Here is a 26,961-nt window from a genome sequence, read left to right as displayed (position 1 = left end):
CATCCAGTGTTTTATTATATCCCATTCATTCAGGATTGCTCTGGTGGATGAAAAGAAAGAGAAGTTTTTGGTCTTACCTGCTATTTCCTTGAGGTAACCAACAGTCCAGAGACACACCCTAGCATAAAATTTAGTTGGATGGTGGTTTCAGTTTTTTCCTTACAGTTCATAATGGAGAACAACAACAGGGAGCCTTCTGGGTTTTCTCCAGTGTATATTTGGGAGGAGGGGATTGGATTCCGGATTCCCTCCTTCAAGGATTGTTCAGAGGAGTATTTGTTTGATGTTGCTTTGTTACAGATGTAGCCACTTGGTACCTTTTTTGTAGGCCATGTCTCACAGCTTTTTAAATTTGTCTCCATCTGCTGGTTGAGGGGCATAATTCATTTATTTTTGAGTAGTCTGGTTGGATTCATAGAGAGGAAACTAGGTAAGACTACATTTTTCCCTTACGTGGACTTCTGGAGAGGGAGCATTGGATGGTGCTGTCTGTGAAAGTGCAGATACTCATTAGAGGGAGGGGGCAATAGTAATTTCTGCATATCACAAAATAAGCATGATGTAACAACACTCTTTGTACTGTGTTCAGAGTGCAGCTGAGGACTCCGAAGCTAGGAGCACAGAGCTAACCCGGGCTGTTGAGGAACTGCACAAACTTCTGAAAGAGGCTGGAGAAGGTAGGAGCTGCTTATCACCTAGAATTGCTTACTAATTTAGATTCGCCATGCTTTTAAAATGTAGCACACTCTTAAGCATGCAGCAGAAGGGCATGGAACTAAATAAATAATTCTGTAGTGAAACAAACATACCTGGAATACTTTCTAGTGATGACTTGTTGTTGTACCAATTGCTTCTGACTTAGTAAACTGCCCTATTTGCATCTAAAATAAAATAAGGCTTTATTAGTTCCATGTGTGGAATTATGATGATTCAGCAGCCAGGGGAGAACCAAGTCATAAATTGGGAAGTTGTTATTTTGAAATACGTAATCAATGCTGCTATCTTGAAACACGGGCATAGTGCTAGGAGCAAAGAAGGGCCAATATTCTATACATGCTGGTCCAAATGAGAGGAACATGAGGTAGAGTTAGTTTATTTCCCCTTAAAGGTGGTGGATTATTAACTTGCTGCAAGGTTTTTTGCCCTTTTTTGTAAGTATTTTCAGAGACTTTACCTGCATGAGATTTTTCTCCACAGTGATGGCATTTCTTTATATTAAAACATTTTTTAACTAAATTTACTTATATAGAAGAAGATAAAAAGGACTGTCCTGGATAAAAGAGATCTTACAAGTGGTCAGGTTTTGGGAATGGCAGTTGGGATATGTTCTTTGCAATGTGGGCAGGTGTAACATGAAAAATTGAGATGAGCCTGTTTATCTTTTCAACCATATCTTTATGATGATACCAGTAGCGTACCTAAGTTGGCTGCCACCCAGGGCGGGTCGCCGCTTGTTCCCCTTCCCCCTGATGCTCATCTCCCCCCCCCCCCCCCCCCCCGAAACGTATCATCCCCCCCCCCCCCCCTCCGAAACGCATCATCCTCACCACCTTGGGAGTACATGGAGCAGTCGTGCAGCTGTCTGCTTCGCTGGTCCCCTACTCCAGAACAGGAAGTAATGTCAGAAGGGGCAGGGAACCGGCAGAGCAGACAGCCGCGCAACTGCTGCCTGCACCCGGGGCGGATCGCCCCAATCTTGGTATGCTACTGGATGTGACTCTGTTTTTGGCAGTTTTATAAATGTTTTTCTTCTCATCATTTGAATGATGTGGTTAGCATGTATTTATTGAGCTTCTTACAGATTGTGTTGATGTGTTTCTAGCAAACACAGCAGTTCAGACTCAGTTGACTGAGATGGAAGTATCTAAGAATAAGAGAGTGAAGGAACTAGAGGAGAAAATTGGGAAACTGCAGAAGGAACTGGAGAATGCAAATGAATTGCTTTCTGCCACTAAACGCAAAGGTAACATTTCCAACTCATTTATAGATGTGCCAGAGCCACTAACACTCTTCTGCCTTTCTGTAGCACAGCTAAATCCAAGAAAATTGTATGATAGTAGTATATTTTTGAAATGTGCTTAGGCTGGTTTTGCACCCCCAGGATATGAAAATCTCTCAAATTCCTTTGGAGCTCTTTTTGAGAGACCATATACTGCTAGCTTTGCAAGGTGGGCATATTAAATATTAGAATGCCCCATAGATAAATGTCTTTTTAGAAAAAAATGTATACTTTTATTATTTCCAAGTATAAATAAATCACACGGGGAAAAAAATCAAACACCTTGTTGAGAGAAATCAATAAACACAAATTAGGGTTGTACCAAATATTCGGATTTGAATCTGCCTCGAATGCTTTATTCGTATTTGGCGGAATAGCGATTTAAATTCAAATACGAATAATCCGAGGCTCTACATTGCTAAATCCTACGTTGCTTCTTTTATTATTAGTAATGTTAAAGCTCAATGCCTGTTGTTCATATTTGGTATTGGACTGAGTAATATTGTTAATTATTCGTATTCGACTGAATACTAAAATATGCTATTCGGTACAGCTAAAACACAAATTGAGAAATTTTTAAAAATCCTTTTAATACATAGTCAAAGGTTAAAAAATACAAAGAAAAATAGCTAAGAAAAGTTAATCCTATACACCTTTGCTTTTAAAGTGACTAGAAATGTCAGATAAACTGTCTAATGCAGCTTGACGTTTTTTACTCGTGGGAAAACTACATAGCATGTGAACAGATATTTCCTCCAAATACACTTTGAAAGAATCGATTACATACTAAAAAAAAAATTGTTAGGTTTTCACAGAGCAGAAATACCACCTTGTTGCTTTATCTGTTCTTTACACAGAGCTGATCCCGTTAGTATTGGTAAAAAAAAAAATCAACTACAAACCAAGATGGCATCAAGACTGGGGTACCGGGTCAAAAAAGCCCTGACACAAAATAGCCCTGACAAAAAAAAAAAAAAAGCTAACGAAAAAAGCCCACAACATAATAGTCTTTGACAAAACAGTCAGCCTACATTATGGCCCCTGACATACTACCCCTTGACAAAATGGCCCAATCAGGCAATGCTCACGTACCGTATGACTTGTGTTAAAGTGTGCAGGCTTTGTCATCTCCTTACATACACTACTAACTCTCCATCTTACTACCAATATTTTAATCTCTGCTGCACGATAAAATTCCTGCATGATACTTCCCTATTTTTCATGCATGTGTATGACTCCTTTGTACTTTTCGGCATTGTTTGATGGTTCACTCCTGTGATTTGCTTTGAGACCTGAAGTGATTTCTCTATTAGGTAAGCCTTGATTGATTGTCCTTTTTAATGCATGTTTTTCTCTTAATAGCGCATCATTCCTCTTGAATTTCTCGGTAATGTCCATTAGTTCTGTAGAATATTTATGTTGACGGATTAAGCTCGTACTCGGCATGCCCCAGCATTTCCTCCACCAATCAAAATCTATCTGGAGTCACTAATCCTGAAAATTTGAACTGATCTGATCTTGGAACTTATAAGCAGGAACACTGATTATGCAGATCTGTCTCACCTGGGGTGTTTTATGAAGAGGTGGTGGAGAGTAGAAAAACACGGTAAAACGTGTAAGTTCCTGATTGAGGCAAGCAAAAAAAATTGTTGGTGCTTGAGCTGAAGTGAAATACTTATTAACCTGAACTTGAGCTGATAAATTCCATGTTACCCACGTCTTTCAAAAGGATTTTCATAGTGCATGGCCTTGATAGTGTGTATGGTGGTAGTAGGTCACCTAAGGAAGAGGCCTTGGTAGTCGCAAAAATTGTGAGTGAAATAAACTGGTAGCATTAACATCAGTTTGCTGTTAGACTTTCACTTTGAATGAATGCATTGGACAAAATATGCACCGTTGGGAATATGATCATGAAGAACTTGGGTCCCATTTAATCTCATTCTTTCTAGCTATTATAATCTATCAATTCATGTTTGAGGCTTGAATTGTTTAGAGATGAACACGGTGAACCATGGTGGATGAGAAAAAGAAATGTCTGGCCATATCTAATTTAAAGTTGGATTAAAAGGTTTATGCTGAAATGCAGCATGAATCTCTAATTTGCCTAATCCCTTAAAACTTGAGCTGGGGGATGGGACGGGGATTTAGGGTAAGGAAGCTGATTTTGAGTGCCTTCAGAAACTTTAAGGAAGTTTATATTCCAAGTTTGTCTGTGTGTGTATATATATATATTTTATTTTTTTTTTTTTTACTTATCACGTTGCTTATATATTTTTTTTACTTCTATTTGAGTTCTTAGTTTTATTTTTGTGATGGGATATTTTGTCAAGGGTTATTTTGTGGGAGGGACCTTTTTGTCTAGGGCTATTTTGTCAGGGCTATTATGATTTCCCTGTTCTTTCGCTGCATACCTTGACTCCCTTCATGGGTAAGAAGAAAACTAAGTGTCGGGTATTCCCTTCTAGCTCTGGAGTTGCCAGAGCACTTTGGGATTTACCATAAGAGAAGACTGCTATCACTTCAGCCAAGTCCCTTGATTAAGAAGAAGCACCCACCACAACTTCTTTACCTTTAAGCACATTGTCAGGTTAGGAGCAACATGGTTTCAGAGGTGTCATCTCGGGGGATAAAGAATCTGCTTCTGAAGGTCCTGGTGTATTGTTAAAACCAGCTTTAATGACTGTGGAATCCATATGAGATGCTATTCATAAGTACATAAGTACATAAGTAGTGCCATACTGGGAAAGACCAAAGGTCCATCTAGCCCAGCATCCTGTCACCGACAGTGGCCAATCCAGGTCAAGGGCACCTGGCACGCTCCCCAAACGTAAAAACATTCCAGACAAGTTATACCTAAAAATGCGGAATTTTTCCAAGTCCATTTAATAGCGGTCTATGGACTTGTCCTTTAGGAATCTATCTAACCCCTTTTTAAACTCCGTCAAGCTAACCGCCCGTACCACGTTCTCCGGCAACGAATTCCAGAGTCTAATTACACGTTGGGTGAAGAAAAATTTTCTCCGATTCGTTTTAAATTTACCACACTGTAGCTTCAACTCATGCCCTCTAGTCCTAGTATTTTTGGATAGCGTGAACAGTCGCTTCACATCCACCCGATCCATTCCACTCATTATTTTATACACTTCTATCATATCTCCCCTCAGCCGTCTCTTCTCCAAGCTGAAAAGCCCTAGCCTTCTCAGCCTCTCTTCATAGGAAAGTCGTCCCATCCCCACTATCATTTTCGTCGCCCTTCGCTGTACCTTTTCCAATTCTACTATATCTTTTTTGAGATACGGAGACCAGTACTGAACACAATACTCCAGGTGCGGTCGCACCATGGAGCGATACAACGGCATTATAACATCCGCACACCTGGACTCCATACCCTTCCTAATAACACCCAACATTCTATTCGCTTTCCTAGCCGCAGCAGCACACTGAGCAGAAGGTTTCAGCGTATCATCGACGACGACACCCAGATCCCTTTCTTGATCCGTAACTCCTAACGCGGAACCTTGCAAGACGTAGCTATAATTCGGGTTCCTCTTACCCACATGCATCACTTTGCACTTGTCAACATTGAACTTCATCTGCCACTTGCACGCCCATTCTCCCAGTCTCGCAAGGTCCTCCTGTAATCGTTCACATTCCTCCTGCGACTTGACGACCCTGAATAATTTTGTGTCATCGGCGAATTTAATTACCTCACTAGTTATTCCCATCTCTAGGTCATTTATAAATACATTAAAAAGCAACGGACCCAGCACAGACCCCTGCGGGACCCCACTAACTACCCTCCTCCACTGAGAATACTGGCCACGCAATCCTACTCTCTGCTTCCTATCTTTCAACCAGTTCTTAATCCATAATAATACCCTACCTCCGATTCCATGACTCTGCAATTTCTTCAGGAGTCTTTCGTGCGGCACTTTGTCAAACGCCTTCTGAAAATCCAGATATACAATATCAACCGGCTCCCCATTGTCCACATGTTTGCTTACCCCCTCAAAAAAATGCATTAGATTGGTGAGGCAAGACTTCCCTTCACTAAATCCGTGCTGACTTTGTCTCATCAGTCCATGTTTTTGTATATGCTCTGCAATTTTATTCTTAATAATAGCCTCCACCATCTTGCCCGGCACCGACGTCAGACTCACCGGTCTATAATTTCCTGGATCTCCTCTGGAACCCTTCTTAAAAATCGGAGTAACATTGGCTACCCTCCAGTCTTCCGGTACTACACTCGATTTTAGGGACAGATTGCATATTTCTAACAGTAGCTCCGCAAGTTCATTTTTAGTTCTATTAATACTCTGGGATGAATACCATCAGGTCCCGGTGATTTACTACTCTTCAGCTTGCTGAACTGACCCATTACATCCTCCAAGGTTACAGAGAATTTGTTTAGTTTCTCCGACTCCCCCGCTTCAAATATTCTTTCCGGCACCGGTGTCCCCCCCAAATCCTCCTCGGTGAAGACCGAAGCAAAGAATTCATTTAATTTCTCCGCTACGGCTTTGTCCTCCTTGATCGCCCCTTTAACACCATTTTCGTCCAGCGGCCCAACCGACTCTTTGGCCGGTTTCCTGCTTTTAATGTATCTAAAAAAATTTTTACTATGTATTTTTGCTTCCAACGCTAATTTCTTCTCAAAGTCCTTTTTTGCCCTCCTTATCTCCGCTTTGCATTTGGCTTGGCATTCCTTATGATCTATCCTGTTACTTTCAGTTGGTTCTCTTCTCCACTTTCTGAAGGATTGTTTTTTGGCTCTAATGATTTCCTTTATCTTACTGTTTAGCCACGCCGGCTGACGTTTAGTCTTTTTTCCCTTTTTTCTAATACGTGGAATATATTTGTCCTGAACCTCCAGGATGGTGTTTTTAAACAGCATCCACGCCTGATGCAAGTTTTTTACTCTGCGAGCTGCTCCTTTCAGTCTTTTTTTCACCATTTTTCTCATTTTGTCGTAATCACCTTTTCTATAGTTAAACGCTAGCGTACTTGATTTCCTAGTTTCACTTCCTTCAATGCCAATATCAAAACCGATCATATTATGATCACTGTTATTCAAGGTTTGCATACTTCTCTTCAGCTAATATCTAAGTCTTTTATTAAAAATACAAACTTCTTGAAAGCCAAGCTTGAGACAGTTTCATTGGGAAGTGTTGGAGGAAGCTGTGGGGGAGCTCCAGGATTTTTGTGTGATGAATATCAGACAGGGTTACTACAGCTTATAAGCTGAAATACTTGGAAAATCAGACTAGGATGAACAATTTGCGGTTCCTCAGCTTCAGAGAATCCCGTTTAATATCGCTGGTGGATATGGTAAAGAAGTATCTGCAAGAAATTCTGCGGATTGTATTGAAGGGGCTACCTCCATTTTTGTGTGGGACAGGGTTAGGTGCTCTGATGTAGAGAGACCATTAGTGAGATCCCAGACAGCTTTGAATCTCCGTTCCGAGAAAGTTTCCTAGATGCGATATCTGATTGCACTAGACTACGTGTGACTTTCGCTTTAGGACCAGATAAGAATAATACGTCTAGTAGCGCTTTAGAAATGATAAGTAGTAGTAGTAATATATTTTGTTTGTATTTTTGTCATATTAATGTAATGTTTTTTGGAATCAAATGTCTAGAAATCCTCAGAAGAGAAGGAAGAAATTGCTTTCCCTCAGGCTTAGATTACTTTTCTTGGGTGTCACTTTCCTCTTAACATTTTCCTGTAGAAGTTGTGTCTTTAGATGGTACTAATTATATTTTTTCTGAACCACCCAGAAAATGGTTAGACTTTATTTCCTCCTTCTCTAGCAATGATATAATATCTTAGCACAAGTAAGGAAAATGCTGTAACAGTGGCTGCGGATGTTAGTTCTCTTAGCCTTTTTTTTCCCCTTGAGAATATAAATTTCTTTTCTTGGCTCTTTTGGATTAAATTAAGCTTTTTAATTTTTTCCTTGTTTTCCCTTGTTTCCTTTGGATATAGTTATTACATTCCAGTGATTTGAATGCAAATGTAATATTTAAAAAAAATACTTAAAAAAAAAATTACATTTCTTTCCTATATTTCTAGATAAAAATAAATGCTCTAGTTTAGCTCTATTGTTTGAAACTTATTTTTTTTCTAGTTCAGTAGTATTTTGATGTGATATTGATGGTGGTTTTTTTTTGGGGGGGGGGGGGGGGCATCGTCTTAAAATCTGTGGGTGTATACCAGGGCTAGCATAATCACAAGAGAGGTTACTTGGTGCCGCAAATTCAGAAGAGAAAAATAAGTTAATAAATAGAATAACTAAAGCTAAATAAATGTAAGCAAAGTAGCAAAAACAAAAATATTTTCTTCTACTGGCATCTAAATTATCTAAACATCTGCTTCTGCAAAGATTTGCTTCCTAATCTTTGAGCCATTCACTGAGCACATGTCTCGTTTTGATCTCGAAGTAACAGTGCTCAGTATTTTGATTTGTTTTTCATGTCATAGGCTTTTTTTTCCATTTCTTTCTAAGTGAAAAATAAGTTTAATGAATGTACCACTACTTGTAAAAGCTTGGAGAATAATGTGAAATATTTGACATCATTTTGTATTGTAAATTAGAATATCAATATTTCTGTAGCTGGTTTCAAAATGCCAGCATATCCTTTATTAGTTTGTCAGATGACAGCACTTATGGTATACCCATACTGCTTGGATGATAACACCTCTAAAGAGGATCACAGCTTGTTGGCTTTCTTATAAACTCAGAAGAAATATTTAGAGTTGTGATGTATGCCAATATCCAGTCAGATTTGCATAGAAAGTCAAAATGTAGTTTAACTAGCACTGCCATCCAACAGGAGCGATGTTGTCTGAGGAAGAGCTGGCGGCCATGTCTCCAACTGCTGCAGCTGTAGCCAAGGTGGTGAAACCTGGAATGAAATTAACTGAGGTAGGAACCAGCTTATTCCTCAGTTTTATGTAGAATGAAGTTCCTCACTTTCATGCTTGATCCTGCCCGTGCAAGGTACACCTTACAATAATTTATTTCTAAACTTTTTTTTGTTTGTTTTGTTTAAAAAAAACAACCCCAAAACATTGCTCTGAAGATGAGCAGGATATGCTAATCTTCACATCATGGGTAGTATCATCTAATGGAGCCCCATACGGAAGCTTTTCTCCAGTACCAAACCATAGAACTTTTGAGACAGTTCAACTAAGTATGTGCGTCATCTCCCACCTGCTACTGTCACACAGGACCAAGCTAGTCTTATATTTTCCATGGAGTCGTTGACATATTTTTGATTTAAAACTTTTTTGATCAAATTGTTTAATTTTTAGCACCATCATGCAGCATGCATCCCAACAGCTTTCCTTACTTTGGTTTTTTGGTCTTTTTTTAAAAAGCTGCTTTTATTTCTTTGCATCAGTTCAGTATAGGCTTCTTAATGTCTCAAACTCCTGTTCAAGTACTTTTCAACACTGAGTCGTATTGGTTTCACAGCATCTATTTTTCTGGATGAAATGTACTAAAAGCCCCCTGCAGTTTCAGAAAGTCCTCCCAGTTCAACAGGATCATATTCATCATGGATATACACAGTTTGTGCCTGCCTGTCTCCCCATCTCATGAGAGAGTGAAGTCCTCACTAGAGGAGCTCTCATTTGAGTTAGGAAGATGGTTTAGGCCATCCCATCTAAGTTAGAGATTGAGAAGGCACTCACTGCAGAAACATCAGATATCCTGCAGTTCCTCAGCCCTCTCAAGGAAGCTGTGACAGTGCCTGTTCACAAAATATTGAAGAAGATACATATGAGAATGTGACACCCTCCACCCCTCCCCCCATTTTTATAATACAAAGGCTCCCAGATATGAAAAGCATCAACTTCCTCATCATTCCACGATGGGCGAATCCGCTTTCAAGAGCCAAACGTTCTAAGATGTACTCCTCAGTGTCCCCTGAGAGGTAAGGTCAAACATTGGAGCCTTTTGGAGAAAACATTTTTAGAATGCTGTGCCAACCTATCGCATAACATCCTACCAGCATGTACTTACGTGACACAGTGTGCAGTAACAGCAAAAGAAATGCACAAAAGGGCCTTTAGGACTGGAACAAACGAGAGATTTTTATTGAATAGACACGACACAGGCTGTGATTCTTTGTATCTACGCCTGTGTCAGGGGTCAGTGATGATAAAATCTCCTGTATAAATGTTTGAAAAAAACAACAAGAACTTCCACGCATTGCTAAAATTGTAGTAAGAGCATGAAGATTCAAACCAACAACAAGGTAGACTACAAAAACAGTGTGTCCTCATTAAAATCGCTGCAGTTAATAGACAAAACCGCCATACTGTGCATTATAGCAGAGATTTTCAACACTATTCTTAAGGAAAGAGCTAAAGATATTGCAGGCTAGCAGCCAAAAGGGTAGGACTGTGGAAAATACACGGACATATATGGATCTTGGTGCCAGCTCAAGGGACTGTGGCTCCCTGAATCTCTTTGGAGATGAGGTACATGAAGCTGCTTCTTTTATCAAGCAGCATAGTGACACCTCTAAGACCCTCTCCACACCTACTTCCAACCTAGTTTCCTTTTCCAGGAAGTATCACAGCAGTAGGCAATAAGAGATCCTACTACTCGCAAAGGCATAGGTATCCCCTACCCTTTCACTCATCCCAGACTAGACAAGGATTCTGTTCTTGTACCAGACAGCAGAGGGCCCAGAAAATGTTCTCGTAAGGCCTTTTCATATTCTTTCCCCAAGCTGATTTTCATTGCCTCTGATTTACTTGTTGCTCACTGAGGTGTCTTGTAAATTCCTATGCTTGATTCACCAGATTTATTGTATCCAGAAACTAAGACTACTTGATTGAATTGATCCACACCCTACCTGACAAATAAGTGTCTATTTTTATTAGTTTTGAATGTTTTATATTTATCACACTAACAAAGGTGCACGTTTGTTTTTATTGATATTTTTACATTTAAAAGTGGTTAATCTTACAAATTTGCATGTCTGTGTATGTTCTTAATTGGTTAATTTTTATTGGTTTATTTATTTTATTCTTAGTTATAAAATTTTACATTCAAAAAACATTTGTTTTTATTTTGTTTTTAATTTATGCCTTGTGTCTGATCAACATTTGCTGCCTCTGAAGCAGCCTTCCATAGGCAAAATGTGGCCACATTGGGCTATTTTAATAAAGCATTCTACTTTATTTTATTACTGCCATTAACTGTGGATCTCATCTGCATCTTTTGTACTGATATCATTATGCTCTAAAGGCTTTCAGAGATAAGTTAATCAGAAGAGTTTTCAGACAGACAACCAGGTACCAATGTACTACATCAACAAGAAAGGAGGAATGGGATTTTATATACAGTGTTGGGAGATTGTCAAAATGTAGAATTGGACCATTTCTTACGGAATGACTCTCGAGGCCACATATCTGACAGACAAGGACAATTGCCTATCAGACAAATTGAGTTGAATCCTACAGCCGAGATGGTCTGCAAAATATTTTAGGAGTGGGGGAACCCCCTCAATAGATCCATTTTCTGCTTTTTCAGTAGCAAGGTCCCTTAGTTCTGTTCTAGGTTAGGGATACATGGCAAGCTAACTTCAGATTCTTTTCTCCTTTATTGGAGAGAGAAAGTCTTCTGTGTGCATGTCCTTTGGCAGCTCTAATAGACCATAAAAAGACCACCCAGCCTTTTGTTTCTTTTGACTGTAGCAGCATGGGGGCTGCCCTTGGAAAACACATACACTTTTTTTTTTGGTTAGCAGACTGCATTTCCTCCAGTCATGCCCAGGCAGGCCTATCTCTGGAGGGTTATTTCACAGCTCATAATGTCAGAGTTATAGTAGAATTAATTTGGTAGTCTACTTATCAGTTTTTATGGAAGACATTTGCAGGGCTGCAACATGGGCATATGTCCACACATTCACCGTGCACTATTGTCTAGTGCAAGACCCTCAACACAGCAGTAGATTTAGCCAGCTAGTCCTCCAGATTTTATCTGGGGATTAGAATTCAATTCCATCCCCTCTAGGCACACTTTTCAGTTCCAGGCTGCTTTAAAGAAAGAAATATCGTGGCTTGTTGACACCAAAACCAATTTGGATGTCTGCCAGTATAGCAGTGTTAATTGTTTTATTTCCCCCCCCCCCCCCCCCCCAACACTTTTTTTTTAAGGGCAGCTGTAATTAGGGAGTCCTGTGTTGTGAGATTTGGTGTATCTTGCTTGTCCTCAGAGAAAATGCAGTTATTTATCCTGTAGCAGGTGTTGTCCGTGGACAGAAAGATACAAATCCTCATACCCTCTCACCTTCCTAAACTATTAAGCTTGTAATAGACTAGCATAGTCCTGTGTGGCAGTGGCAGGGAAGAAATGGTGTGCATGTGTAGTCAGACTGTCTCAAAAGTTCTATAGTTCAGTTTTGAAGAAAAGTTCCTGCACGGGGCTCTGTCAGATGATGTCACCGGTGTTGATTATTTGTATCCTGCTGCCCTCAAAGAATTCCTGCTAAAGGTAAGAACTAACTTGTTTCAAAAGATGGTGCTGTTGAGTTTGCTTTTGGATCCAAGTCTTCTTGTAAAAAAAAATCTATATAAATGCAGAGCTGTCCACAGTTACAGCAAGGATCCTTTAGTTGACTATGAGCAGCAACACATTGGGAATATTAAGTGATCCTTCTTAATGCATGAGACAAAGGCCTTAGCTGTGCACATGTGAAAATGGAGCACCTTCTGTGTAACTTCAAGATCAAATATTAAAGATGTTTAATTCTTCCATTAACGTTTTGAGATTGTATGCCCTGAAATTTTCTTTCTTTTTTTTTAAACAACATGAGAAACAAGCAATTGAAAACACACACTCCGTAAAACATCAAAATAGCAAGCCATCAATCATCACAGAAAATCCCACTCGATTCTCCACCCCCCTCCCCCTGCCCTAGAATGTTCTTTCTTATTTTTCTTGTGTTTGCCTTACACTCAGCTCTACAATGCCTATGTGGAAGCACAGGATCAGTTACTGCTAGAAAAGCTGGAGAATAAGAGGGTGAACCAGTACTTGGATGAAATTGTGAAAGAAGTGGAGGCCAAGGCACCAATTTTGAAGCGCCAGCGTGAGGAATATGAACGCATGCAGAAATCTGTAGCAAGTCTCTCAGCTAAACTGGAGCAAGCCATGCGGGTGAGTAAGGGACGTGCAAAGTATAAGTTATGGTTTTCAGCAGTATGGAGCAGTTTCAGGCATTTGGGAAAGATTTTGTGTTCACAGATTTGTTCATGAAATGGTGTAAGAACTGGTTGCTCGTTGGAAATGCAAAACTTAAGGTACTTAGATCTTCCTATATGTTGGCCAACTGGGATCGCCTAAAGAATAAAAAAGATTTCACAATCCAGTCCTTTTTTTTTTTTTTTTAATTGTGTTTTTGCTTTCCTTTTCAACCTACTTGAGGTTTCTGGTTAATTTCAGGACACAGCTGAATGTGTTCATGCATCTCCGGATTAAGGAATAATGTTTTAACTTTTCTATTAGCAGATAATAGCTTGTAATCAAATATGTGTGACTTTACTCAGATTTCAACTTAGCTGTCCAAATATTGATAGCAAAAGTGGGCTTCCATAGATGTATAGCAGTGGTTCTCAACCAGTGTGTCCCCAAGAGGTGGGAGGTGTGTGTCAAAAAATTTGGTGTAGACAGCAAGACTGTTTCCTTTACAACCATCAGTGCCTGCAATCTAGGGAGACCAGCAATCTTGAGAGTCAGGTTCTTAAAATTCCTGTAACTGGTCCCTATTTCTACTTCTCCACTAGTCCGAATAAAAATTGCTGCCTCCAGCCACAACTAAAAATTTTGCATGTCTGCTGTCCATAGGTTCTATTTGCTATAGAGTGAAGGAGTAGCCTAGTGGTTAGTGCAGCAGACTCTGATCCCGGGGAACTGGGTTCGGTTCCCACTGCAGCGCCTTGTGACTCTGGGCAAGTCGCTTAACCCTCCATTGTCCCAGGTACAAATAAGTACCTGTATATAATATGTAAACTGCTTTGAATGTAGTTGGAAAAACCACAGAAAGGCGGTATTTAAGTCCCATTCCCTTCCCCCGTATATAGTTTCTGAGTAGCATATTTGCTCTGTCCATTCTCAAGTTGCCTTAATCAGGAAGAGTGCTGTTCAGGAGCTTTGTACAAGAGGTACTTTTGTGTGTCAGTGATCAGTTTTGTTTTGTTTTTTTTTCACTCTGTGTGGGATCAAGTTTGAGCCTTTTCTATCCATCAGTGGTCTCAAACATCTGCTCTTGGCTGGTTATAGCACATATTGAATACTTCAGTTCTCTTTACAATGGTCTCCCTCAATCAGCTCTCAAACATCTGCAGTTTAACCAATCACCTCCCTCTCATCTGACCTGAATATTTCTTGGGATTCTGCCTTCTCTTACTTAAGTCTCTTTATGTGGAACCGTCTGACCTTCTGTATTTGCCAAGAAAACGTATTCCCTAAATTTAAAAGTTGTGAAGTACTGACTGACAACTGGCTTTTGGCACATCCCTTGGGGCTGAGGGGTGATGAATCCTCCAGCTTCTTTGCTTTTCTTATTTTATCATTTTAATCTTCTCCTGTCTTGGTTAGCTGGCAATTTTATTGGTAAACCACCTTAATGTCCTTAAGGTGCTGAGCTGTGCAGTAAGAGAATCTTGAAATCGTACTCTGCAAAGCAAATGTGCAGTTAACCCAAGCAAGCAAGGAGGGGCGGAGAAGAGTCCTAGTATTACAGCCTGCCCCTGGCAGGCACAGCTGAGCAACAGTAAACCAAGTTCCATTTCATTTTTAGGTGCTGTTGGCAATATATTCCTAGTTCCCAGTTGGGATTAAAATGCTTCTACTTCTGTTTCCTGGGACCGTTTCACCAGCCAAGAAAACCTGCCTATCCAAGGGCGAGTTCATGAATGGATTTTCAAAATGCTGAAGATAGCATTTGACAGTGTAAAGAACAGAAAGCAGAGTGAATTAGTTTTCTCTTAATGGAGAGTTAAAGGCAATTTTTGCATCAGAAAGAAGCCATGTAATGAATGATTGAACAAGGAAAAATAGTATGTATAGGAGTTACATTAAGAATCACTTTGTTTTGATATACCTTAGGGTGGAACTGCAAGATTTCACTGGCCTGACTGAATATGCAAGTTCTCCTTATCTTATCTTAATGGTTTTATTTTATTCTTTTTTTTTTTTTTTTACAGAAATACAGAAAATTTGCATAAGGAAAAAATGAAATAAAATTTCAATTATAGGGAAACATTACTCTTTATAGAGAATCAAGTCACAAAACCATAGAATAATGGTATATTTAAGAAAATAGAAAAAGAAAAGCAATGGTATAGAAAGTTTTCAATAAACAGTTGGAGGATATAAATACAGAAGATATTTCCCCCCATTGAGGAGGAAGGCATCCAACACTAGTCTGCTCTGTAATTTGAGTCTGAAGCAGAAGTGAAGGACCTTGTTGAGATTCACTGAGTGGGTGCCCCACTCTTGGAAGGTCTTGAGGGCAGCACCCATACTTAGAGATAGCTTATGTTGGTTGCATTGCCCTACTCAGCCTGTCTGCCAGACTGTTGTCTTTCTTCCAGATATGTGAGGACCAGAGATTGGAGCTTGGGATGCAGCATGAACGGCATCTGTTAATTTTTGAGTTAACGCCCTAATCCATGAGGCAGTTTTGGTAATGAAACCCATGAAGTTGGTCATTTGAAGTGTAGGGGGGGACGTCTTTTTGAAGATATCATTGATGTTGGAAATATTGGATGTGCATTAATTATGCGGGTCAGCACTGGCAAAAATTCAGATAAGTGACTCAGTTTCTTGAGTTATCATAAAGACATTTGATTTTTGCTTTTGAGAGTTTGGGGTTAAAATGTTTAAATATGTATTGAAGGAAGGATACTGTTCAAATTATGTGTACTAATATTTAATGTTGTTTATGGTTTGACTCCTGCACCATTTATGTCTGTGTTATCAGTCAGCTAAAATCTGGAACTTATTACCAAATGGGTTAGATTAGAAAAGAATTAAATAAGATTTTAGAAAGAAACTAAAAGCTTATCTAGTTGCTCGTTATTTAGGTAATTACATTTTGAGCATATTTTAATTTTGCAGTTTTTCAGTTTAAATCAACTGGCTGCTTTTATTGTAATCTGCATTGAACTGATAGGTAATTGCGGAATATAAATCTAATTGTAATTGTAAAGTTAAGTGAATAGTTAAGTGCTCTCACCATTCACTAGTACACAAAGAGCTTGATGAAAGATAATTTATATTGTCATCCATACTTAAAACTTGGGTATGATTTACAACTGAGGATTCCTTTTATTCACATTAATATTTTATATTTTAGTTTGTAATAACTCGGCTTTTCAACTGGTCTCTTTGAATTACTGTTTGTCTAGTGTAAGAGACATCTAGTGTTTTAATGTTGGCATTTCTAGTTCACTTAGCCCTCAGAGTTCAAGCCAGATTACAAGAGAATAATACTACTCCACTACTAAACAATGCTACTAAAATACAGTCTGTAAGTCAAATCTTTAAATCAACATAAGAATAGCTTTTTGTTCTGATTTTTTTTTTATTATTTAAAAAAAATTGTATTTTGACTGAAATATTTTTGGAATAATTAGGTTTTCAAACCATGTCAGAAAGGTAAGAGGGAACAGATCTGAATTCCATAGCAAAACATTCCAAGAAAATAGAGATGCTCAACAAATTGTTCTCATAAAAATAAAGAATGGGAACAGTAAGTTGCCTAATCAAAAATTTCAAAATGTCTGCAAGGCAAGGAGAGTATCAGAGTACTTGAACAATACTTATGGACCACTGTAGGTTATGGAGCTTCTTATGGGGCACCCCATTCCAAGTACTCCAACCTCAAGGTCACTATGCCTCAATCATTTACTCTCCGCAACCTGCAAACATCAACCTGTAACCCTTTATTAACTTATAATGTCTAGCAAGACTACTAGTCAATATATAAACTCCACTACAAACACACAAACGATCTAAAACAAGATAGCACTTAGCTTAAGTTATTCCACAGCGGCCGCTATCACATAAGCTTTCGTCGACGCCCACCAGCACACTTGCTCCCCCTTTTACAAAGCCTCACTAGTGCCTGCCTGGCTTTATAAAAGGAGGTTTAATAAGGCAATATACTGGTGTTTTGGCATGATCCAGTGAATGTTTCCAGAGAAATTTCAACTGCAGTTTAACTCAGACCACCTGCATTCTGCAAACCAACAATAAAAAATAATTAAACACAGGGCATGTATTAAAAAACACTCATCCTTCCTAAAACACTCACAAACACAATCTTCTTACCAAATCCACAGTCAAACAATTGACAAAAAAACAATCATGAGGTAGCAATGGCGACAACCATTAAAACAGTGGGGTGTCTGACATCATCTGATGACGTCCTGCAAAACTACAAATCCACCAATCAAAATCGACTTTGTCCAACACATCAAAAATGCTGAGAAATCAAAACCAGTTGATTTTCTGTGTTCAAACCACGAGGCTCAATAGTTTTGAATTTAAAGACCCACCTTCTCTCTTTCTGTAAAAGAACCGAGTTAACATCTGCTCCACGTCAAGAGGGCCAAACCATTTCCAAAACACAAAACTGTAACTGTTCAAACATGTTGAGCTGTACTAAAACTAGAAACTAAAAGGAGCAGCAGCCACTTGACTGACCACGGAGCCTACTCCGATGTTCAATTAGGCATTTCTTCAAAGAACAGGTAGTTTTTCCTATATATACCAGTTGACAGGGACACCAAATCGCATATATTACATAAGAAACACAAGAGAACAAGCCCCACAACCATATCATCACTCTGTTCAGGAAGATACAATCTCCTGACACAGATAAGGCACAAAAATTGCAAGACCTGCAGGGGTAATGCCCCATGACCATCACTGATGGTACAGATCTCTAAGATCAGAAAAAAACAGTAGAATCCCTCAAATTCTTCCCTCATTTAAAAGCAAAAATAGGAAATTCTTGAAAACAAGGGTATAACTGCAAAATGTGCCAAAATGTCATAAAATAGTCTGTTTCATCTTCTGTACCTGAGAAGAATAAGGTAACACACATACACTTTGTGCTGTAGGTTGTCGCTGACTGAAGCGTAACAAATACGAACGCTCAGCCCATCGTGCTGTCTTGTAGGATTTTTTTGAGAACTCGCCTAGGGTATCCCTTAGCATAGGGGAGTCTGTAAACAAGTCTTTAGGCAATGGCATTATAAGCATCAGTTGATTGGCGGGGAAAAAAGAAATCACCAGTGTGACACCATATCACTCTTACACCCAGGTCTGCCTGTACACCTTTGAACAGCAAGTGTTCTGCGTGCCCAAATGGCTGCAGTAATTACTATCTTTTTCCATTTGGTGCCAAGGTACTGAAGCTCTTGTTTGAATGTGCTCTCCTAGGTCTTGTTTGGTCTCCATCTCTTTTTCTTCCCACCTGTTGGTGTCCATTACATTGTACAGCCTTAGAATAGGTCCAGCAAGCAGGACCCTTTTTCTCAGCTACAATAAGTTGGGGCCTTTGAGTCACTTTTCAAGATCTCTTCATTGGTAATATGGTCATGATAGGTGATACCAAGAAGTCTTTGCAGGTACCAATGATGGAATAAATTCAGTTTCTCTCCCACACCCAGTGGTGTGCTGGAGCCGGCTCAGAAGAGCCATTTTTTAGTCTTTTTAAAAAGAATTTTGGGAGCCGGCTCCCAAAATTTCGGCTCATCGTGCCTCCTCTTGGCGTTCTCCTTTCCTATGGCTCGCTCAGGCATCTCTCCCCACCGCTCCTCCCCCCACCCAATGCAGCACCTCCTTTTTTTGCAGCGATTAATTTTTTTAAAGCAGTACCGGGCCAGCACCATCAGAAAAAGCAGGAAAGCTGGAGGAAGGCCCCCAGGATTGGTGAAGTAGCCTGCTTTTTCTGACAGTGCCAGGTCAGGGCTACTAGAAAGACTGACTAAGAATCAGCCACGGAAAGACCAAGATCATACAAGTTGGTGGACAGGCCTGTACACAATTAATCACTTAACCTACAACCTGTCCAAGAAGCGGACAATTTCACCTATCTTGGCAGTCTTATATCCAGCGATGGTAGTGTCAAGAGAGATGTCAATTATAAGTTTGGCAAGGCAGTATCAGTATTTCAGCGTATGTGTCAAATATGAACAACACTATGATGAAAATTAAGCTCTAAAAACTACTATCCTGGCAACTGTGATCTATACCTGTGAAATATGGAAAACTACTACAAAGATGGAACAAAAGAGGTAGCATCAGAGTTCATTACATATGGGCTTGTCATATCTTTGTCTTTGCCTCTCATAGCCTCAGGTTTAAAAGGCCACAGATCAGGGTCTCTGAATGACCACCTACCTAAGTAGGTTTCTCGAGTGCCTTTAGGAATCCTTAGTCCTGCTTATAGACATCTGTCATCACCCTTTAGTAAACAATACAGTTTTGGGCACAGTGTAGTATAGTAGGTTGGCTCCAAATTTGGGTTTCTAAATGGCAATAATATTTTCGCTTTTTCGTTACAGGAAATTCAGCGGTTGCAAGATGATACAGATAAAGCTCACAAACACTCATCTGTGCTGGAAAGAGAAAATCAGAGACTGGATTTACAAGTGAAAGACCTTTCCCAGCAGGTAAGAACCATAAGCATTGCCATGCTAGGACAGATCGAAAGTCCGTTAATCCCACTATCCTGTTTCCAACAGTTGCCGATCTAAATTAAAAGTCACTGGCACGATCCCAAAAGAGTAAAATGGATTTTATGCTGCTTATCCCAGAAATAAACAGTGGATTTTCCCACGTCCATCTTAATAATGGCTTTTTTAGGAACTTGTCTTTACTAACCTTTTCAAGCCAAGTACCCCCTAAGTCTAACAAGTATTAACAGAGTACCCCCTTCCGCTCCCCCCCCTATATCTTTTTAAAGCTGTCTTAGGTTGTTGACTGCGATTCACAACGCACTGCCTGTGCCAACATTGGAGCCTTCTGTCTGACCTTCCCGCCCGCCTATGCGGAAACAGGACATTGTGTCTTACAGTAGGCTGTGATGTCAGCACGAGCAGCGCATTGTTACTGCCCCACGTCCGACAACCTCTGTAAGACGGGAGAGGGACGGAGGGTTGGATGCCACCGCGCTTGAGATTTTTTTTTTATCCGAGAGCCACACACCATGTACCCCTTGAGGTATGTGTACTGTGTGTTGGGAAACTATTATCTAAACCTTTTTTTTAAACCCTACTACTACTAATCATTTGCGCTGTACACTTGAACATGAAGAGACAGTCCATGCTCAGCAGAGCTTACAATCTAATTAGGACAGACAAACAGTACAAATAAGAGATAAGGGAATAACTAAGGTGGGAATGATAAAATACAGATACTTAACAAATGAGTAAGGGTTAAAAGCAGCATCAAAAAAGGTGGGCCTTTAGCCTAGATTTGAAGACTGCCAGAGATGGAGCTTGATGTACCAGCTCAGGGAGTCTATTCCAGACATATGGTGCAGCAAGATAAAAGGAACGGAGTCTGGACTTAGCGATGGAGGAGAAGGGTGCAGATAAGAGAGATTTAACCGGTGAATGGAGTTTCTGGGGAAGAGTGTAGGGAGAGATAAGAGTGGAGAGGTACTGAAGAACTGCTGAGTGAATGCATTTGTAAGTCAATAAAAAGAGTTTGAACTGTATGTGAAAACAGATAGGGGAGCCAGTGAAATGACTTGAGGAGAGGGCTAATATGAGCATAGCGACACTGGAGGAATATAAGTCGTGCAGCAGAATTTTGAACAGATTGAAGAGCTAAGTGAGAAGCAAGTTGCAATAGTCTGAGAGAGAGAGAAGTGTTAAGCTAATTGCTTTTACCACATTCTCTGATGCTCAACCCTCTAAGCAATCTTTTATTACCAGTGACCTCAGTGATTACTCATTTCACATGAGCTGTCTGCCCATGACTCGCCTTACTCATTGGTCACAAAACAAACCTTTTTTCCTTTTACTTGTACTAAATACATACTATTCCAACTTTTAACTCTACAGGTTCTTAATTACTTAATAAAAATGTAGCTTAAACTTATCTTTAGTAAATGTTTAGTATTCAGATCCACTGCCTACCCCAACCAAGCCATAGCTGCTTCAGGGTACGGGCCTGACCGCCAAATGCCTCCACTTATCTCAGTGTTTTTAATGGATGGGTAGAATTGGCTTTGCTGTCATTTGCTCTTGCTCATATCTAGGAAGGTTACAGTCTGAGGAATAGTGGAAGCATCTGGTGCCTTAACCAGGAATCTGAACTTGTGTGTGTGTGGGGGGGGGGGGGGGGGGGGGGGGGGGGTTGGTTGGTTTTGTTTTGTTTTTTAATCTTAGTTTTTTGGTTTTGTGTTTTACTACTTTAGATACGAGTGCTTTTGATGGAGTTAGAAGAGGCCAGGGGAAATCATGTCCTTCGTGATGAAGAAGTGAGTTCTGCTGATATAAGCAGCTCTTCAGAAGTGATAACCCAGCATCTGGTCACATTCCGAAACATTGAAGAGTTGCAGCAGCAGAACCAGCGCCTTCTGCTGGCTCTCAGAGAACTGGGGGAAGCTAAAGAGAAGGAAGAGGAGGAAACTACTGCAGCCAAGTAAGTAAAGACTGGAAGCTGATTTTGTGATATAAGCTTGGCGTGTGCTACGGGGCTATAGTTCTGGGTCACAAAACAAAAATTGTTAGCCCTGTTTGTTAAATCATCTGATAATTTTAAGGTGATTTAGATTTGTGTCAGTTGGTAAGTCTTTTTGATAATGAAAAGCAATATGGTTCTTACTCCTTTCCACGTTCTGATCGGTTGGCTTTTTCTGCTCACTCAACTAAGACGAGAAGAAAGCTATTGAGCTTTTTTATACTTATCTGTGTCTTTCTCCTTTTTGTTTGGTTATTTTAAATTTTATTTTTAAACCACCACTCATGCCCTCAGCTGATAAGTGTCTGTGGCAGGAGAACAACATCTAAGACCTCAACAGTAGCATATTTCTTCTCCCTTAGTTATTGGAAACAGTCCAAATTGATTTCTCTACCCTCTTGGGGTTTGAAACTGACACACCCTTCTCTTCTTAGTTCAGAATGAACCCTGGTAAGACCATCAGATTTTGGTGTTTTGATTGTCCATTCACAAAGTACTCCATTTTGAATTATGATGGATTATCTGAATTCCATCCTAGTTGTCCTTAATTTACACTTCATAATAGCATACTATCTTGACCCTACTGAAGCTCGCTAGCATACTATACTATACTATAAATCACTTCTATACCGCTACCAGTCATAAGCAGCGCTTTACAATTGAACATGAAGAAAGACAGTCCCTGCTCAAAAGAGCTTACAATCTAAATCAGGACAAACAGACAGGATCAATAAGGTTAAGGGAAGGATAGACAGAAGGACACAAGGATAAGATAAAAATGACAAGTCAGGAGTCGAAAGCAGCATCAAACAGGTAGGCCTTTAGCCTGGATTTGAAGGCAGCCAGGGATGGAGCTAGATGTAATGGAGCTAGCTTGTAAATTGTTAATTACCTAAGCCTAGTTAAGAATACCTTTAGGCAGGAAAGTTGGGTGTTAGGCAGGGAAGTCCTCAGTATTTTTCAGTCTCCTCAGCAGATTGTAGGTAGGTGCTATGGATCCTGAATTCTTTTGTTTAAAAAAAAAAACACATCAAATTGGGGTTATAGCTGTTTTCAAGAAGTGTTTCCTCGGAAACAACAGATTTGGAAGCTTGTTTGAATTAAAAATGAAAATAAAATAAAACCGAATTGAGAGGCACTTCTATTTTTTAAAAAATGGATATTCTTAAGTCTAGACTGGTGCCTGTACCTTAAGTTGGCTTTGCCACCGTCAGCTGTGCTCGCAGTCTGCGTTAGTATTGGTGGCTGCGGGTGGCGAGGGGGTTGATGTGCCCGAGGGGGGGGTAGGGGCTTGGGTGATGCGCTGGGGGGGGTAGGGGTTTGGGTGATGCGCCGAGGGGGGAGGGGAGGGTGGCTGGAGGGGGGCAGGGGGAGGGGAGGGTCGCTGGACATGGGTGGCTGCAGGGGGAGAGGAGGGTCGCTGGACATGGATGGCTGCGGGGGGGGCAGGGAAGAGGGAGGTGGGGAGGGGGTCCTGAGACTAGATGGGTGGCTGCAGGGGAGACAGAAGGGACGCTGCAGGGGGGGCAGGGGGAGAGGAGGGTCACTGGACATGGGTGGTTGCAGGGGGGGCAGGGGAGAGATGGGTCGCTGGACATGGGTGGCTACAGGGGGGGCAAGGGGAAAGGAGAGGAGGGTCGTTGGACATGGGTGGCTGCAGGGGGAGAAGAGGGTTGCTGGACATGAGTGGCTGCAGGGGGGTGGGGGGAGAGGAGAGTCACTGGACATGGGTGGCTGCAGGGGGAGCAGGGGAGAGAGGAAGGCCGCTGCACATGTGTGACTGCAGGGGCAGAGGGAGGGTTGGTGGGGAGGGGGTCCTGAGACCAGATGGGTGGCTGCAGGGGGGGGCAGGGGAAACAGGAAGGACGCTGCAGGGGAGGGGATTACCTTGCTAGCACCCGTTTCATTGCCTACTGAAACGGGCCTTTTATACTAGTGTTATATAAGAGGTACCGTGTGAAGCTGAATGATCCAAAGAGATGAGAGCCATCAAAAGTTCATTTTAAAAAAAGCGAGATTTCCTTCCTTTCTTTCCTGCTAGACCATTCTATAACATGTGGATTTATGCTCGCCGAGGAGCTTAGATTGAGAACAGGAGATGGCATGAGCTTATCTGGCCCATTATGAGGGTTGAATTCAGTAAGCGGGACTTTCTGCCACATTGATACACCCAAAACAATTTCAAACACTTTTGAAAACAGTAGGAAATGCTTATTAGAAATAAGGGACTGCCTATGCATGGTCCATCTGTAAAAAGTCTAAAGCTGTTCCCATTGGATAGGCAGTTCCTTTAAAGGTGGAGGAAACAGGATTTTTTTTTCTTTATTTATTTGAAACATTCCCATATCTAGATATATATCATGAAATAAAAGTGAATATCACTAAAACAGCATACCAAATTGTAGCTAGTAGAAACAGCAGTAATAGACTCTGTATTTTCTTCTCATTTTTCTATGTTTCTAGCAGCTACAATTAATTTTTAATGCTGTTTTAGTGATTTTCAATTTTATTTCATTATATCTACATATATGGGAAGCTTTCAAATTAATAAATCTGTCAAAAAAAAAAGAAAATCCACACATAGGCAGTCATAAGCATTTACTGTTGGTTTTATATAGAAATACCTTGTCATAAGCAAAAATAAAGGCATATAGTGCACCACTGAAATCCAAAATACAGCATTGTAAATAACAAAGCAAGCTCTTGAACAGTGACAAAAACATTTTGAATATAACCCTCCTCCCCTTCACAGACACCTCGCAAACTCACCCAACACCCCCCCCCCCATGCCCTCCTAAGAGAAAGAAAGAGAATGCAAAACCAAGGAGGCTTACTAAAACAGTATGAACCTCACAAGTTTGCTATTGTTTTCAATTGCGTCTGTGAATGTTTAGGGTCACTCAGTATGGCAGCAAGCTCTGCCCCCTAGCTTCAGCCCACAGAATGGGCCAGATGGGCTCATGCCGTCTCCTGTCATATTAAGCCTCCTTGATTAATCTAACAGCTTACAAAATGGCATCTATATATCCACAATACCAGTCACATCAAATGATTTTGTGATCCAGTGGAATGCTACAAAAAATATCAATTTTCTTTTGGGGCCTTTTTACTAAACTGTGTTAAACACTAACACACGCTTCAGATGGGGGAGGAAAAAGGCTTACCCCAAAATGCATTAGTGCCTATCGATGCGTGCTAGTCGTGCAGCATTTATAGTTTAAAAAAAAATGTCAGGAGTGGGATGTCATGGGTGAGGAAGTATTATCCATCTAACACATTCACGTTAGTGTGTGCTAATAATATGAAACGTGGGAGCACTTTCCTAAATAGTTGGTAGTAAGGGCTCTCCTGTTAAAGTTGTACTGGTACTATGCGCTAATACATATATTAGTGCACGACCAGAAAAAAAAATATCTATTAAAAAGAAGTCCTACAGTTATGCTGGGCTGAATCTGGCATTAGCATGCAAGAAAGCACTGTGTTAAAATGCGCTAAGGCCAGATTCTAGCACAGTTTAATAAATGGACTCCAATGTGTTATTGTAAATGACAGTCTTTAATTAAAACAGTACAATTTAATCTGTCCATTAAATCCACAAGGTCGTATCTTCAATTTAAAAATCTTTGACACAGTAATAAATCACGATTCCCACCCATTTTAAAATTTGGGACCTGATCGATAATCCAACACTTCAAGAAACTAAAAGGATGGGAAAGGGATGCTCGATATATCAAAAGCAATTCTGTGCGCTGTTTTAATTTGCTTCTGTGTTCAGCTTTCTGAAGATTAAAGATTATCAAAATAGGGGAAAGACAGGAGAGGGCATAGTTTCTGAAGTAGGCTGTTATAGACATCTGTGAGGTTACTGCACTTTTTCTTACAAAAGAATACTTATTGATATGCTGTTATTCTTGGCCACAGATTTTCTGAGCTGCAAGTTGAAATGGAGAAATGCCTCAGTGAGGTTCAGCAGCTGCGCGAGGACCGCAGACACCAGACGCAATTGGTAGAGTCTATTGTGCGCCAACGTGATATGTACCGAATACTGTTGGCTCAGACAACGGGAGTAACTGTTCCAGTGCAAGGTGTGGGTTTAAAAAAAAAATAGCTTATAGGGACATAAGTTTTTTTTGTTTTGGGTTTGGATTTTTTTGTTGTTGGGTTGGTTTTTTTTTTTTTTCATTTTAATGGAAAATTACTTTTTTGTGGTTATTTGATTACTCTTCTACTGTCATAAAGATATCACATATATTTTGAAGTTTTCTTACTTGCTAATTTTCTTAAGTTCTATAAGACCAGTCCAGAGCAAATGGGTTATATTCATCTACCAACAGACGGAAACGGGCAGTTGACTTCAGAGCCCCTGCCCTACATACGAGTCTGTGCAGCTCTAATTAGATCAGTATTTCTGTAACAAAGCACATGCAAAAAATTAACCCTTCCCCCAAAAAAGTTTCCTCTCAGGGTGGGAAAAGGGTAAAAATACGGTTCTTCTGCCAAACCACTTGAGAGACATTCAGTCTTCCAAAGAAAAGAAGAGAACAGAGCCATAGCCAACCATAACTGGGAGGACCTCCGGACTGGTCTGGTAGAACTCGAGGAAAGACAGCTAGGTAAGAAATATGTCCTTCAATTTACCAGACAAGTCTACAATGAATAGTATGCATCAAAAAACTGATGGGAATGGTCTGTCCTTGTTCTGAGTACTGCTTCCTCAGCATCCTCTCTGGTTAGAACATCCAAAATAAATGTAGTAATGACCACATCCGTACTTTACAGATTTATGCTGGTGAAACTGTGTGTGATGGCCCACAAAGTTGCCACTTTCCTAATAGAATAGGCTCTCAAGCCCTTAGTGGGTAAGGCAGCCCTTAGTGGGTAAGTCAGCCCTTAGTGGGTAAGATATGCTGGAGAGACTGCCTCGTTAAGCCACTATACTATGAGGACCTCTGAAGCGGCCTTGTCATTCATTAGACCAGCAAATAGGGCAATCTAACTTGCAAAATCTTTGGACACCTCCAGATTGTTGTCCATTCTATGTTACTTTGTAAACCTGTTATACTATGTAAGCCGCATTGAACCTGCTAATGAGTAGGAAAGTGCAGGATGTAAGTATTACAAATAAATAAATAAATAATAGAGCATACAGGCTCAATGGACATTGAGTGTATGGAGAACACAAGTGTCTTCCACACAGTTTTGCCCTTGGAAGGAAGGTAAAGAAACCACCTGAAT

The 26,961-nt window shown here is 40.3% G+C and overlaps 1 protein-coding gene across 5 annotated transcripts in view; it reads left to right on the top strand.

Moving 5' to 3' along the window:
- Window positions 1-26,961, top strand: part of TPR (translocated promoter region, nuclear basket protein) — a 247,582-nt gene that overhangs the window by 46,142 nt on the left and 174,479 nt on the right. For all 5 annotated transcript variants that reach the window (XM_030205416.1, XM_030205413.1, XM_030205412.1 and 2 more), the window contains exons 9-15: window positions 590-677; window positions 1,823-1,963; window positions 8,834-8,925; window positions 12,979-13,176; window positions 19,599-19,706; window positions 21,461-21,687; window positions 25,648-25,811. In XM_030205416.1, the coding sequence (XP_030061276.1) occupies window positions 590-677; window positions 1,823-1,963; window positions 8,834-8,925; window positions 12,979-13,176; window positions 19,599-19,706; window positions 21,461-21,687; window positions 25,648-25,811 (1,018 nt within the window). The remainder of the gene's footprint in view (window positions 1-589; window positions 678-1,822; window positions 1,964-8,833; window positions 8,926-12,978; window positions 13,177-19,598; window positions 19,707-21,460; window positions 21,688-25,647; window positions 25,812-26,961) is intronic.

Source organism: Microcaecilia unicolor, chromosome 6 (genome assembly GCF_901765095.1).
Source record: "Microcaecilia unicolor chromosome 6, aMicUni1.1, whole genome shotgun sequence".
Classification (NCBI taxonomy): domain Eukaryota; kingdom Metazoa; phylum Chordata; class Amphibia; order Gymnophiona; family Siphonopidae; genus Microcaecilia; species Microcaecilia unicolor.
This window is presented reverse-complemented; position numbering and strand designations above follow the sequence as displayed.